We start from the raw sequence: 16960 nt of genomic DNA on the forward strand, positions 1-16960 counted from the left end.
TTGATGGATCTTCGGGTTGTTTTCACTTTTTGGTAATTATGGATAATGCTGCCGTGAACGTTTGTGGACAGGTTTGGTTTGGTGTGGGCATAAGTTTTCACTTCTCTTGAATATATATACATAGGAGTGGAACTGTTAGGTCACATGTTAACAATATGTTTAACATTTTGAAAACTGGCAAACTTTTTCAGAGCAGCTCTATCATTTCACATTCTCACCAGCAGGGCATGAGGGTCCCAATTTCTCCACATCTTCACCAACACTTGTTATTGTCTCTCTTTTTGATTACAGCCATCCGAGTTAATGTTAAATGGTAACTTACTCATATTTAGTTTTAATGCCCAGTTAAAAAAAATTAAGTATCTAATTATGCAAAACTACCTCAATTTCTTTTTTTTTTAGTTGTGGTAAAAAACACATAACATGAAATCTGCCATTTTCACCATTTTTATGGGTACAATTCAGTGGCACTAAGTATGTTTGCAAGGTTGGGAACCCATCCCCCATCTCTATTTCCAGAACTTTTTCATCATCCTAAGCTGAAAGTCTGTGCCCATTAGGTAATAACTCCCCACTGCCCCAGTGGGAATGTAGAATTCTGTTCTGATAAGAATTAGCCTGTTCTAGGTTCCTCATGTAAGTGGAAGTACACAATATTTGTCCTTTTGTGTCTGGCTTATTTCATTTAGTGGAATATCTTCAATGTTCAGCCATGTTGTAGTATGCGCCAGAATTTCATCCCTTTCTACTCAAATTCTTTTTGTAAGCAGAGCAGGTAAAATTTTAAATATGAAGCTAATAAAGAAAATGTGCCTCATCCTGTAGGATGCTCTGTTTTGGCCTTAAGGTCCTGTGACAGCTTCCTAGGGAGAGGTACCACCCTTGGGCCCTTGTTCGCAGTGGAATGCTGTGGCCAACTCTGCCTCCCTTACTCATTGGTAAAGTCAGAGGACATTTCTTCTGAAAAGTGGCTGACCTGGGTTTTCCTGACAGCAGCGATGACTTACCGAGAGAATTTTCTGTGGGGCTTCTTTGTGGCAAAGCACTAGTAGAGGAGACATTTTACTCTTCCTAATGTTTTTATGGCAGGGATGGCCCATTGTTTGGGGCAAAAAGTATAAGTTCTTTTGCTTAGGGAGCCCATGAGAGTCTGGGTGTAAGTACCAACCAACTTTATTTAGATGTTTAACCCCAGAATCATGCTGTCTCCTATTTTATCCCATTGATTTTCCAAATAATGCTACTCCAATATGTTTATAAACTGTAACTGTTGTAAGAAATGTTCGTCCAACATATATGCTTATTAACAAATAACTGGGGTGGATTCCAACCTTTATTTGATAAAGAAGTCAGTAAGTGAATTTCATTGCCTTCTGATTGGTCTTATTGATACAATTTTCCTAAATAAATACAAAAGAAGTTATCAGCATTCCCTTAACTTCTTAGATTAAAACTTTGGAACAGACCAAAGCCATTGAAGACCTAAACAAATCCAGAGACAAGCTTGAGAAGATGAAGGAGAAAGCTGAGAAAAAGTTACTGTCTGTCAAGTCAGAACTGAATACTGCAGAGCATGAGGCTCAACAGGATAAAGAGAGGGCCCGGAACATGATAGAAGTGGTAACCAGCGAAATGAAGACACTGAAGAAGTCTCTGGAAGATGCGGAGAAGAGAGAAAAGCAGGTGGGTAGAAATCTGGTGGTGAAATCTTCTTTAGGAAAAACAGGACAATTCGAAGGCTTGGTAATACCTGCAAAAACAATTTACAAAGCTTCCTATATGATTTCAGTGTATTTGCCTGCCCTCTAGCATCCTTTTGGCATTAAAATAATTTGGCATTATGATTTACTCTGCTGAGAAAAGCAATTCACATCTTCATGGCACGAATCGTAGGAAAGAAAAAGAAGCTCTTATCAAAGCTGTGGAAAGCCAGTGGAAAGCCAGGTCCTGGCTGTGGAGAGGTTTTTATTAGATTCACTGGATTGCCTCTGAAGTTTGCCATCACCCCCGGGATTTCAGCCTCAGGAGGGAAACCTTATCACCAGCAGAGATCAGTGGCAGGGAACAGTCCCAAATCGCGAACGGCGGCACCGGGACTGGATGGCCGGCGAGCCCGGATGTAAGCTGTGACCCGGTGCTCAGCTGGTTGCACGGAGGAGAGTTTTATCTGGTGAGCACATCAGGAGGTCAGGCTTAGCGAAACGCGCCCCGGACAGCCTGACCCCCGTCGCCCTTGGCTTTCATCTCTCTCTCTCTTTCTAAAGCTCAGAAGGGCGTAGCGCGGACTCGGACACGAGGATGTTTTTCTCTCTGGCTGCCTCTGCTCTGGCTCATGTGTCAGGTGTAGCTGGGGAAGGTCACGCTGTGGGAGTGGGTGTTGTCAGGGGGCGACCTCTCCGGAATGAGGAGCTTTGGCTCTATTCGAGAGGATGGAAAACCTTCAGGGAAACTTTCATCCAGGAGACTAGGCTGGGGAGAGTGTTCTGTTTCCCGAACTGAGCTCCCGTAGGAAGGAGGTTGGAAGTGAATGAGCACGTGGTGGGAATGTCTGGAAGGCTGTTCCCCTGGATTCATATCTGTCTTCAGGTTGGATCACATCATTTTTTAGAACGGAAGGGACCTCTAGTGAGGGGTTGCTTAGATATCCCTGGCTTACCGGCTTCTGCTTTAGCCTAGAATCACAGCAACCAGCTGATGAGAACTGGAGGGGGTATGAGGCACAGTTAATCCGTTGTCTCCAGCCCCACCATCCATTTTTCCTTTTTTGATGGACAAATAGTGTCCCAGAGTCCTGGATTAGGCACGGGTTGAGAGGAGGCCATCTCTGTGATGTGATCTGATCAGCGTTTAGAAGTCCTGCTTTCATCAGCTCAGACTTTCTGGCTCAGACTTTATGTTCTTCCTTTGGTGTAAGAGGTTCACAGCCCAGTTAAAATTCCAGTGTGTATGCTTGTCGCCCACAGACACAACCCCGCCATTTGCAAAGCGCTTCCTAGTATGCAGAACCCATACCCAGTCATCATTCCACCTGATCTGAATTTCAGAACAGCCCCTACAGGAAGGTATATGGTTATTCTCACCCTGAAAATGATAAAATAGACTCTTAGTGAGGTCAGAGTCTCATTCATGGTTGTTTAACAGGGATTCTTGACTTGGTAGCTAATACCACACTAACGGGCTCATCAGAAAGGGGGTTATGAAATATCTGAAGGTTGGTGCCAAAAGGACTTTAGAGGTCATTTAGTAGACTTGCCTTCCTATTTTATGATTGAGAGAACTAAAGTTCAAGAGAGTATGTAATTTGCCTACTTGGGTTTTCCACAGTATTTTATTTTTTGGTTGCATTTGGCCTAGCAATAGTTGATACATTTTTCTCTCTCAGTTAATGTGCTTCTGTTTGTATTATAGCTGGTGGACTTCAGGGAGGTGGTGTCCCAGATGCTGGGCTTGAACATGACCAGTCTCGCTCTTCCTGACTATGAAATCATCAAATGTCTTGAAAGTCTGATTCATTCACATCAGCATCACTTTGTCACCTGTGCCTGCATCAAAGATGTGACTACTGGGCAAGCTAGGCACCCACAACACCCCTTAAAACTTCTTAACTGAATGTCGTATCTCTTGAGGGAGGTGGAGCTGAAAGATAGGGCACAATTCTCAATTTCACAAATTCCAAACCTTTGAAATTTGATTAGTGTGTGAATATGGTACACTTTGATGATAAAGCAAGACTCTTATCAGTGGCAAAAAAACATCTCAAAGGTGCCAGCCGTAGGTAAATGTTTGACACTAAAACCACCTATTATTTCATTTGCTTGTGATTTGGGACCTAGAAGAATCCCACCCTGTTGTGTATCTAGAATGGAAATGGCAGAGAATTAACATTTTTGGGGTATCTTTTATGAGATGGGGCTTTACCACCTAATTTAATTCTCATAATAAGTATGTGGAGAGGCTTTAATGTGTCTATTTGACAGCCTGTCTGGAGCTCAGAGAGGGTGTTTCCCACCCAAGATCGCAGGTGGTTAGTGGCAGGACCAGAGTGGATACCACGTTGGCTCTGTGTCAAAGGCTGCGCCTTCTCTGCCCCTCCACGGGCCTCCCATTGCTCCTGAATCCCTGTGGTTCTGCTGACAATTGCCAGCATAAAGGAAGGAAAACATTCATATAATCAGGAATTGAAGTCCAAAAGTAACTGGGATCTATGATTTCTTTAAAAAGGAACACATCTAATTATTTGGATAAAACATACACAGGTCTGAAGTCTGAAACTTACCTATTCTAAATGTTGCTGCCAGATCATGTTTGGTGGTAATTTTTAATGTTTGTCCAGGGCAGATCTCAGTACTTTAAAAATGAAACCTTTAGAATGTAGAACCATAAGATGAAGGAATCCTGCACAGTTTTATTCACCAAGATATTAACTGCACTCACAGAATTTCTGTCACTTCTTACCTTCCTTTTAAGTTTCTATTTCACAAACATTTCTTCAGGAAACCATATTCTTAACTTGAGTGAGAGGAATGTATTACTCATTTTGGGTGATTCTTATTTTTGTCATATGAAAAAAGCATTGGTGTCTAATTAAAGGAGAAGGACAAACAATAGATTACACCTAAACATTAAGAGAGAACGGAAACTCTAACAGAAAGGAAAGGAATTTGAGACCTGGAGGTTGGATGACAGACCACGTGGAGGGAGAGTGACCAAAGATCTCCACCGGGGGTGGTTCTCCTCCGCCTGGCTTTCTCTGTCCTGTGCAGGGGCTGGATGAAGTACGTTTTGCAGTGGAGTAAACACACCTGCACAGCCCTGACTGAGGACAGGAGCTAGGTTGGTCTGCAGCAGGCAGGAGGGTAGCCTTGTATTTCCCAGGGGAAGGCCTGCTGTCTCTGGAGGGCCCCTCACATGCTCCAAAGGTGCAATGGCTGCCACCCTGGACCTGCCTTCACCTGGAGGAGGCGACTTCCCCATCGGGGTCTCTGGAGGGTCTCACTGCTGAGTGGCTGCTTCCTCATGCCATAGACAGGGGGTTCCAAAGGTGGAGGGATTGTTTCTGTCCATTCTGTGAGTTTTCATTTTCCAAATAAAATCTTTAATGAACTTCACTGATTTTTCTCTGCAAATTATTTTTGACACTCTTCAGAGATACTTTAACAACACTTTAAAAACATATACTGTGTCAATACTTGTTTTCCATTTTGACTTCTCATTAATTACATATCTAGATTTATATAAGATACTGAAGATGGTCCATGGTGGTTAGTACTGTACTCTTCATTGTACAAAATTTCATTCCATTTATCCAAATGCATATTTATATGGCATTTCCATACATGACTCAGGCATATATATAATAACCTTTAATATGTGTAAAGGAGTATTAAAACTGACTATAAACCTTATGGATTTCTGGTGGGAAGATGGGTAAGAAAAAATTCTGTGCCTGTATATAGTCCATATGCACATTAGCTATTTGTCATTTGGGAAAATTGAAAATCCCTTAATAAAGCTATTTCCCTTCTTGTTGAAATGCCTGTTGGTTGTTAGCTTTCCTTCTGTGGCATTCATCCCAGAGTTGGCAGGCCAGCTTCCCATTTTTGTGTTAGATTTTGTCCCTCTGTAATATCCATGTATATTTTATGTTGTCCAGTAAAATGTGTTAGGTTGATGTGATTTTCTAACTAGAGTTTTAAAACATTTAACACTAGCTCTTCTACCAAATATATTTGAGTGATAATTGCTCCTGAGGCTATTATTCTGGTCATTGTCTGAGACATTTAAATGTATGCATAAAATAATTAGGAAAAAATCCTTAAACCTGACCCATCTAAATTTCCAGTTTTACCTTGTAATCTGTCTTACAGATGAACAGTGAGGGATTCAAGGCCAAGGGGTTGTGGGCTTAAGAGTGATAGAATAATGTTTATAGTATTGATATTTTAATAATACTTAGGACTTAGAAGTGGAGTTTAATTTTCACTGGGGAAACATTTCATGGTTGCAAAGCCTTTGACCTGGAAAGCTCTGCCCATGTTATGCACTAGTGCTCTTACCCTCGTGATCGCGCACCCTGTTTAGCTTCTCAAGGCTGGTGGGCCCTGTTTCTCTTTCCCCTATGCAGCCCCTGTACTATTGTTCCTTCATCTTTGTATAAAAACTCTTGCTCAGTGGAAGCTCCTGCTCACTGATCTATGACTTTCTTCTTGTCCTCCTTGCAGTTACCTACTGACATCCCATCTCGTCTTCCTCCTTAAGACTGTTGCAAATGGTTCACTAGGTGTCTTCTCCATTTCCATTAAGTTCTGCCTTCATCTCGGGTGAGTTTACTGCCCATTAGGGAACCCCGTGCACTACCGTATCTTTGGTTTCTTGGGCTTCTTAACTTTCATATGTTTATCTCCTTTTGTTTCAGCCATTCATACCCTATATTACAGTTGATAGAAATCCAATTTAGACTATAGCAAACTAAACAGAGAATTTGGGGGGCTCATCTGGAAGACTCAGGGTAGTCTAGCTTTGGCATGACTAGTTCCAGGGATTCAAATTGTTGTCTGGATTTGTTTTGCTCTTCTATCCATCTTTTACCTCTGCTTGATTTGCTCATCTCCGCATGCTGGTCTCCATTTCTCCTGTTTAGATGGGTTCCTCTATGCTGCCAGGAAAGATGGTCAGAAGCAGCTACTCAGTGTTTACAACTTGTAAGCTGAGTAAGAGACTCTCTGCTTCCAACATTCACAGAAGAGGGAGAAGAATCTGATCACTCTTCTTGGTCACATACCCACCCCTGAGCCAAGCCCTGCAGCCAGGGGGTGAACTCACTGCCCTGCAGCCAGGGGGTGAACTCACTGACCTGCATCTCATGCTAGGCCCTGCAGTGAGGGCGGAGGTGGGGTGGGGTGAGGTTACACTGTGATCTGTTCAACCAAAAGCACATGTAACAACAGAATGAAAGTTCCCCAAAGGAGAGGCTGGACAGACACACAACATGGTCTACGACCATGACACATGGTCAAATTCAGAATCTAATCATGCAGAACTTCTCCATCTCTGAAATCTAAAATTAAGATCTCTAGAAGTTCTTATCATCCCAGACCTCTCTTACTCTCAAATAGCTGTTCTTTGAGTTTCCTTGGTCCTCATATTTTCTCCCTACTAGCTTTGCAGTCTTCATTCCATCTGGAGTCAGCCTAGTTATTATGGTTCATTTCCTCCATTCTTTTCCTGACACTTTGAATTCCTTGTGCCCTTGCCCTTCTGTCCTCAGATTTGAGATAATCCCAGCTACCAATGTTTCTGCTGTTTTTCCAGCTCCACTGACAGAGAGTGGAGGAAATCTCATAAAATCACAGCTAAGTAGCATGCCAAATCCATCGCCTTCGATCTCACTTAAGCCCTCTTTGTTAACTGGTTATCCTTCACTTTTTCCCAGTTGGATCTCACTGCTATTTTCTAAAATGATAATAGCAAACATTCTTTTCTTCCATAAGGTTCTTACTCTATTCTCCCCCCCTTCATTGTTAGTAGATAATTTCACCAACTATTTCACCCAGAAAATAGAAGCCATTACAGAAATACCTTCAATGTCCAATCCTAAAATAGCCTGTGTGTCCACACCCATCCTTGCCTCCCTCCGTCTTCCTGCCTCAGATTATTTCCTCTACCTGGCTGCTGGCATCCTCAGTAGTGTGGTCCCCATCAGTTGCTTTTCTCTGTCACAAATATTTCTAGCCTCATTCTCACTTGTGGCTTATTTCCATCAGCATTTAAATATGTTCATTAAAAAAAAAACCACCCCCTCTACTCCATAACATCTTTTTCCTAAAGCCTTATTTCTCTTTCTTGTCACAGGTGAACCACTTGAAAGTGTGGCTTATGCTGCTGTCTTTCTGATCTTTTATCCTATTCATGCTGTCATCCACGGCAATCTGGCTTCTGTCTCCACTCACACAGGTCTCACATTTTTTGTTAGCAAATTTCTTTTAGTTTTAAAGTGCTTATTGTGCTTGATCTTTCTGTAACATTTGATACAACTGATACAATTGACCCTTTCTTTCTTGAAATGTCCTTTTCCATTAGCTTCCATGATGTGACATTCAATTATTATTATTTTTCCACTCTCTTTGGGTGCTTCAGGTTAGCTTACGGTTGTAAGAAAAAAGAATGAAAAAGGGAGATTAATGTAAGGCTAAGTGCAGACACAAGCATGTATGGGGATCTTGACCTCACAGCCAGAACTCAGTGAAGAAAGGTCGTACATCCCAGAAACTGGAACTAGTTGATATTCCAAGAACCGGAGCGCCAAATGCAGAGTGCAGGGCCGCCCTGCACCTGTCCCGTGAATGTTGGCTTCCTTCGCTGCCATGACGACTCAACTCTCTGCCTCTGTTTCTGCTGCTTCAGCTTTTACCATCATTGTCTCTCCACTCTCCTCTCTACCTTTAGCTTCTGCGTCTGCTTATTCTGGGCTTCCACTTGCTATGTTTTCTAATACTTCCTGGCTTTTCTGTGTGTCTTTCCATTTCTGCTCCACCACTAACTGCTCTCACATTTTCTGTCTGTGTTTCTCCTCCAGAGGGAGAATCTGACTGATTCAGTCAGTCACCCTTCAGGGCGAGGTGTCCTGTTGCCCTGACAATCCCTAGTGACAAGCCTGTAGATTGGCTTCCCTTGCACTGGGCCCCCAGTTCTGGTCCAGTCTACTGCGGTCACAGGAAGTGAGGTCTCTTGTGTTTCTCTTGGATGTAAATGTTCCATGGGGGTCTGTCCTTGGTCTCCTTTTCTCATGCTTTATAGACTCCGCAGTGCGGTTGCCCTGTGACCTCAGGCAAGTTACTTGTCTCCCTGGGCCTCAGTTTCCTCATCTGTAAAGTAGAAGTAATGATATCTACCTGTTAGGGGTTGAATTGTATCCTTCCAAAGGAAGTTGAAGTCCTAACTCTTAGTACCTGTGAATGTGACCTCATTTGGAAAAGGGTCTTTGCAGATGATCAAGTTACGATGAGGCGATTAAGGTAGGCCCTTATCCAATTTAATTGGTTTTGCTGTAAAAGGGGGAAAGCTGGATACAGAGATACACATGCATACAAGAAAAATGCCAGGTAAAGATAAAGGCAGAGACTGGGTGATACAGCTATACACTAAAGAAGGCCAAAGATGAATAAAACACCAGAAGCTAGGGGAGAGGCATGGAGCATATTCTCCTCCCAGTTCTCAGTAGGAACTAACCCTGCCAGCACCTTGAACTCAGACCTCTAGCCTCCAGAGCTGTGAGACTCTGTTGTTTAAGGCCACTCAGTTTGTGCAATTTTGTTAACGTAGTCCAGGAAATGATACACTATCTTATAAGATTGTTATAAGGATTAAATAATGTAAAGAATTTAGAAAATTTTCTGGCACTGGGGGAGTACTCAGTGTATGTTAGCTAATATCACTGTTACTTTAAATATAACTAACCAGTTCCACCTGTTCTCATGGCTTTGCTGATCATCTGTGTGATGATGATACAACCTTTCTGTTCTAGATCAGATCCCTGCCCTGATCTCACCAATGTGTGCAGTAGTATGGTGTGGAGGGGACACAGGGAGCAATTGAACGAAATAGACTTAGGATCAAATACAGGCTCTACTGAGTGACTTGGGCTAGTGGACAAACCTCTGAAAACCCAAGTGCTTCAGTGCTGTAATAGGAATAAAAGAGTGTTTTCCTCATAGAATCCCTATATTCAGTGAGTTCATAGAATCCTTATAAGTATTCAATGAGTTGACATATATAAGGAGTATAGCTCAGAACATGGATGCCACGAGTGCTCAGGGAATGTTATCACTCCCTACAGGCATCTCAAATTCAACATGTGCAACACTGAATGTGTAATTTCTGCCTCCAGCATCTTCTCCCCCCTCCCCACCTGTGCCGCAATGACCTCCCTCCCTCCTGGACTTCCCGCCTCAGTGACTGGCTTGGCGTCTGCTCAGCTGTCCAAGTCGTGTTGGAAGGGAACTGTGACTTCTCCCTCTACCTCCTCCCATATCTGACAAATCACAAAGTCCCGGCTGTTCCACCTCCTGCCGTCTCCCTTATTTATTCATATTTCTCCTTCCACATTGATACCACAGTAGTTTACACCCCATTTCTCACTCACTCTCTACTTCAGCGTTCCTGGAATTAGGGATTGTCCCCTCTCTTCTCTGTGGTAGGTAGTCAGAGTGATCATTTTAAAAAATGCAGATATGATCTGGTGATTCCCTGCTTCCTACCCTTCAGTTGTTCTCCCTGCTTTCTGGACATAGGCCAGCCTTGCTGGCATGGCACACAGGGTTCTCGACCAACCCCGATTCCCCATTAACACCACACTTGATAGAAAACGACTCTTACAGTTTCTCCAGTGTTTTCTTGCCTCCATGAGTTTGTCGCTGCTGATTTGGGGCTATCTATCTTTGCTTCTCTTGCTTGACTGATACCTGCTTTTTTCATCAGTCACCCCCCCACCCCCACCCCCAAAAGAATTTTCCTTGATATCCTATAACTGGGTTTGGTAACCCACCTATGGGTTTCCATGAAGTCTTGTGCATAACTTGCCAGCACTTATTCACAACACTCCCTCATAGTGACATCTCCGCTCATGGACACGGGGACTCAGAGACGTGAGGGTTATAGCCGCTTGAACTGAAATCTAAACCAATCTTATTTTGAAGTCTGCAGGATTCGCTTTCAGCCTCCTGCCGGCTTGTTCATTTTATGTCTAGGGCTGGGCCCAGAGTTGATGCTCAGTGTTTGCTGAATGTTTGGTTGAATCAGCTAATGGGATAGAGTTTGAATATCCAGATGGATTGGCTCTTTCTCTCTTTATGTACCAAGATTTTCAACTGTGTACAGATTTGGCTAGGTTTTCAATACATAGTGATTTGCATGAGTCACTGTAAAGTGGGCACTTGACTAATAATAACTATAGCTTACAGTTGTATTAAAATTCTTACCTGTCACCATGTTCTCATATACATTCCTTTTTTGACCTATAGAATAGGACAAGATAGGCATGGTTATTTCTAGGAATTGAAGAGAAGGAGGGAAAGGGAGAGGTTGAGAGTGAGAGAAAGAGGGACAGAACTGAGAATAGGCCTTAGGCTTCCTGTGTCCTGGTCCCATGCATTTTCCTCTTCACAAAGCTGCCTCTCACCATCTTTTGGGGAAAAGCCCGTGGTTAGTTTTTGACCTAGCAGAAAGTAGGGAAGAAGATGGCATAGAAAATGTTACTACTCAACGTTATAATGGCCAAGAAATAAATGTGGAGAGATTATATCCAGTGTTAATCTGGAAATAGGAGATAGGGGGCAAAGCCTACCCCCTTACTCTCTGAATCCAGACTCACCACTTTTTATCTGAAAAACATGCTTAGCTGATTGTATTGCTAAGTGGAAAATGTTTTTTTCACTCCTATCATCCTGAAAGCCATTTACATACTAAGAAAATACTTTCCCTGTTTTCCTGTGTGGGCTGAATGTCTTCACAAGTCATTTAGGAAGCTGTTGGACATGAGAAATACTTCTCTAGGTTCTGAGCAGTTGCTGTGGTTCACCAGCCAGGTACCCCCTTTAGAAATGAAGTACTCAATCTTCAGCCGCTCAGAGCTCTTGGCTCTTGACAACCCTTAGCTGACGCCCTTGCAAGGACTTGGCCTTGGCTGAAGGGAGCTCCCTCATCCAGGATCACAGACCTCTCCCTAGGGCAGTTTGCTCCAGAGAATAGCCAATGTTGGGGCACAAAGACCTGGCCTTCTCTCAATTCAAGACCGCACTGAAGCATCATGTCAGATTCAGGACTCTCCCCTCCCCGGTGAGATCAGCCAAGGTTTCTATTGCAGCCGCATCACAATGCAGCTGCTTCCTCTCCCTGGACCTGCTTTTTTACCTTCTTTCAGGTTTTGCTCTAAGTGTGCAATTCAGCAAATCCCTTAAATCCAAATTCCCCCGTCAGGGTCTTTCCAGGAAACCTGACCGAAGACAGATTCATTCATTTTCCTTGCAACTATTTGTAAAGGTCCCAAACTGGTATTTTCTATTATATGGTTTTGTCAGTTAACAAGTATTTGTTGATCACTTTGTAGTATAGAATCCACAAAAAATAAAATCAGCAAAACAAAACCAAAACTACCTATGACTTAAATTACTTAGTGTTCTCCTTCTTTTCAGAATTCTCTTAAGAGATTAGTAACTAGTTTCCAGTATCATGCTGAGTACCAAAAACCATTTTATTCCATTTATTATCCTATTTCCTGTCAGTTTCAATAGGGTGGAGTACTGAATAGATACCATTCCAAATAGTTTAAGCAAGAAGGGATTTATAATAAAGTATTAAGTGACTTACAGAATCATTTGAGGGCTGAAGAAATAGACTTGAGATTGAATTTTCCATAGCAATTCCCAAAAGCACGCCACACAACCGAACTACCGGGCGAGCTGTCTTACTTCTACAGACAGAAAGGAAGTGGGTCCAGCATCTCATGGAAACTCTCGAGCTCTGGAAGCCTCCACCGTCAGAGTGCCTCTCCTGCAGCTGCTGACTCCAGAACCTCAGTGCACCTGCTGCCATCTCCAGGGCACAGATTCCTGTGCCTTGCTTCTGAGGACCCGTGGGTCTTTGACTGTGGGCTGGGTCCTCTGTTAATGAGGCCACAGAAGACTAATGAGTGGCTAATGGATGGCAACCAGCAGTTTATATTACACTGTAAGAGAGCAGACGTGGATGTTGAGTGCCAGTCCACGATACTTCACTGTACTATGCTGTTCCCTCTGTTGTCCCTGAATTGACAAAAAGGATTTAAGGCTATGCACAGAAGGGACCTAGTGACGGGGTACTGTGTATAGTGGACCTAGAATCAGGAGAGCGGGTTCTAGGCTTTCCACATGGTTTCTCCTTTTGTCAATGAGAGCATTGGGGTGGCTCTATGTGCTATGACTCAATTGATACTTATTTAGAAAAATTAAGAAGGTAATTGGTACCTTTTAATTTTTAGTAGAGGATGGATTAAGCTCACAAGGCAGTCTTGATGGCAAATGCACTAATGGATCAACTGTTGTACTCTTATGAGATAATTGGTTGGCTTCAGTTTAGGTCCTGGTATACAAGCAGGTGTAAAATCTGATGATTCATTCATTCTAAGAGCCTGATGGTGTGCATTGAATGTGAATGTGAACTGTATAATTAGTTCATCTGCCCCATGTTTGGACAGTGAGTGTTAATTTTGCTGTTACGGTTTGTAAGGAATGTAATCCCTTAATGTAGAGCTTTGAAGTAAAAGCTTATATTTGTCAATGATTGAGGCTTTCAGTAAGGCCTTTTTCTAATGTGGTGTAGGGTTTGGAGGTAATTGGGTTTTAAGCAAAGCCTATTGAGAAGGCAGAACAAATGAACATTTTACAAATGCCTATGCTGTGCCAAATGGTGTACAAAGCATTTTCATCTACAATGACTTATATAATCCTCACAACAATGCTTAGGAGGAATTTTAATTGTCATTTTAACAGACAAGGGGGAAAAAGCTAAGGTGATGAAACGGGGTTCATCCCAGGTCATTAAACTGGCAAGTGGAAGGGTGTGGAATTCGCACTAGGTCCTGGCTGACTTGCTTTCCCTTCTGTACTGGAATGTCTCTGCTGCTGTCATTGTTTGCTCAAGGTGAGTGTAGGTGAGAAAATACTCAAAACAGACTTTATCAGGAGAGCTGAAAATGTGTTAGAAAAAGAGATTTTATAATGGGTACTTAAGCTGCCCATTTTATTTGAGAGTTTTCTAAGCCATACTTCACTCTTTTTGGACCTTGCTAACTACCAGCAATAGGGGACTGTGAAGATGATTTACAGCATTATTTTCATTTAATATTTTTTATGATTTTCTTTTGCTTGTGATAGTGTTTGAAGGAACTGGAAGAATTGGTAGTAACATAAAATACTCCCTTAGGCATGTCCATTTTGTAAACCTAACACAATGGTCTGTTGTCTATACAGGACTTTAATTTTGTGTATACTTAAATTAAATGAGGAATGCTGAACTTGTAAAATGAGATGAAAAAAATCTACCAAGTGTTTATGCCTCTTTAAACATTTGCCTCTTAACTCAATATTTGTTTTCGAATTTTTCCTCTTTTAGAAAAAATACATAAAACTAAATAAACTACTAGACTAAAAAGAGCACATTTCAATGTGATTCTTCATCCATGGAATTGATTTTGTTACCCAGAATATGAAGGTTGAACTGACTCACAAACTGACATGATAGATAATATATGACCTTGGGGGGACCTGGTTCACATCCTTTTGAGAATCACGTTGCTTTTTGTTTTTCTTTCTGGCCAAGTTCAAGTAGCTTATTTACAACCTTCCTGAGATTATTTCTTATAAGTAAGCTAATACACGGCCACATGGTTCTGCTACCAGTCCTTAGAAGGTCCTCTACAGTGAGGACACAGCCCCTTGGAAGCTTCTCTCAGATACGGGGTGAGTTGCAAGGAAGAGGCAGCTTCCAAAGAAAGTCTGAAAAGCAGTCAATCTTGGTAATGATAGTTTCCTGTTATTTATGTACCAGAGACTGCAGTTGAGCTCCTTGTAAGCTTTATCTAATTTAACCTTCCTCTCTGAGGCCAGACACTGTGATCAGCCTCTTTTTAAAGCCGAAGGAACAGTTCAGGGGAGGTCAAGTGACTGGTGTCAGATCACACCTCCTTTTCCTCCCGTGCCCACCTGCTGCCTCCTCCTCCTCCTTCTCGGGGGAGCCCATGGCTGGGCCCCAAGCGGGGTGATCTCCCAAATGAGAGCAAGAACCGTATCTGTGCACGTGTCCTGACCAGGTGACCAGGAGGAAAGACGTCTGCTCGCAGAGAGCTTCGGGCTGGCAGGAGCCCACGCTGACTCACTGGTTAGGGAATGAGGATGATGAACTTCAATGTAATGTTAAAGGTTAATTTTTAAAGACATGCCATTGTCACTACAGTGGGGACCTCTGTGCCATTTATTAGAAGTCTGATAGGGGGCTAAAAGAAGGGAGTTAGGCCTTGTGCTCACTGGACTCTCACCTGAGCCCTACCTTTTGCTCTTTATTTCCGTATCTGGCATCGGCTCTCTCATTTATAAAATGAGGATTTGTAATGGTGCCAGTCTTCTACAGTTGGCATGAGTGTTAAGAGAAATAATAGATATGAAATGTTCAGCCCAGTTCCTGTCAATATATAGATGAGTGATTACTGATATTAGACCCTTAATATGCCTAGTCATCATGTTTTCATGTTTAATGCCTTTGTTCCCAGACTAAATCACTGCAGTCAAATATTGATTTTTTCCCTCCATCTGGGGAGACTGTATGCGGCTGGCTGCCAGAGAGTGCTGGCGCCCTCACGCAATCCTTCTGCACTCCACAATGCCTTCGGGCTTGGCCACAGGACCTGCTTTGGACAATGGGATGTCAGCAGGTGTGACGTAAGCAGAGACTAGATAAGCACTTATACACTGGGGCTTACCCTCTCAGAATCCAGAGGTCATGGGAAAAAAACCAGACCTGGGTGGTCTTCTTAGAGAAAGATCCCAAGACTGCATGGAGAGAGTGGCCAGCCATCCCAGCATTCTGATTCAGCCCAACCCTGGGCCAGTTTTCTAGCTGAAGACGATGACATGGGGGCCCCAGTAATGAATAGAAGGACTGCCCAGATGATCCACAGAATCATGAGAGATAATAAATTAGCATTGTTTAAGCCCCTGATATTTTGGGGTGGTTGGTTGCTATGCAGCAGTAGGTGATTGAAACCCCCTCTGTCATGTCTGCATCATAAAGTGAAGCATAACCCTTACCAAACCTATAGTAATAAATACGCACCACCAACACTATAATCCCAATGGCAAATGGACAGCTGTGCAGAAAAGGGTTTCAAAGAGCTCAGTGTAGCACATCTACAGCATGGACCCACGTCCTGTGGCCAAGAAATCCCTCATAAGGTACCAGGCAGTTGCTAGGACTCCCGCCTGATGGGAAAGGCATCACTGTGGCTGTTGGCCTGTGGAAATATGGAAAAAACCCCACAGGCCCTCCAACCACCTTGCCACAATAATTGAAACTCACATTTCTATTTGCCAACAAGACCAGTGTTTACAGCAGGAAAGTAAGACAATTTATATTTTCAGAAACAAATGTTTTATTTGGAAAATGTAAGTGCCAGTTGCACCCTAATGGTGTTTTTCCAAAACATGTGGTTAGTAAGAAGAGTAGAGTGAAGGCTTGGGTTATTTTGAGAGCACTCTATGAAGCTGACTAAATAATACTGGACATTGTTATATTTGGAAGGAAGGATCCTGTTAGCACTGTTGCTGTTGAATGGACACGACATGCGATTTATTTGTGTTCCTGGGGCCGACATGTACATGCGACCCAATGCTGCTGTGTCTCGAAGTCTCAGCTTCCCTCTCTGAACTGATTTTATTCAGTGCATTTGGATGAAACTGAGTGGTTTGGACATTGGAGAGGATTATAAATCTTCAGGGGAAAATACATTTAATCCATGACTAGAATAGAGTAAATACAGTCAATTTTGAGTGAATAGTTCTATATAAAAAACAGACCTTATTTTTTAGAACAGTTTTAGGTTCACAGCAAAACTGAAGGAAAAGTACAGAGTTCCCTTGGACCTCTCTCTCCCCCCACGTACACAACCTCCCACACCAGAGTGGTACATTTGTTACAACCAGTGAACCCACATTTATACACCACTATCACCTAAAGGCCACAGCTTACGTTAGGGGTCACTCTTGGTGTTGTAGATTCTGTGGATTTTTGACAAATGTATAATGATGCATTTTGTAGCATATAGATTAGTCTCACTGCCTAAAAAATCCCGTGTTCTGCCTGTTCATTCCCCCTCGCCCACAAGACCCTGAAAACCACTGATCATTTTTTTTTTCTGTCTTCATACTTTTGCTTT

At 42.7% G+C, this 16960-nt stretch overlaps 1 protein-coding gene across 3 annotated transcripts in view; it reads left to right on the forward strand.

Annotated features, from left to right (window-relative positions):
- The window catches only part of CCDC170 (coiled-coil domain containing 170), a 78798-nt gene extending 73690 nt beyond the window's left edge, over nt 1-5108 (forward strand). For all 3 annotated transcript variants that reach the window (XM_073219763.1, XM_073219764.1, XM_073219762.1), the window contains 2 exons: nt 1447-1683; nt 3409-5108. In XM_073219763.1, coding sequence (XP_073075864.1) covers nt 1447-1683; nt 3409-3609 — 438 coding nt within the window. In that variant the 3' untranslated portion in view covers nt 3610-5108. The remainder of the gene's footprint in view (nt 1-1446; nt 1684-3408) is intronic.
- Nucleotides 5109-16960: the final 11852 nt, after the last annotated feature.

This window comes from Manis javanica, chromosome 13 (genome assembly GCF_040802235.1).
Source record: "Manis javanica isolate MJ-LG chromosome 13, MJ_LKY, whole genome shotgun sequence".
NCBI classification, from domain to species: Eukaryota; Metazoa; Chordata; class Mammalia; order Pholidota; family Manidae; genus Manis; species Manis javanica.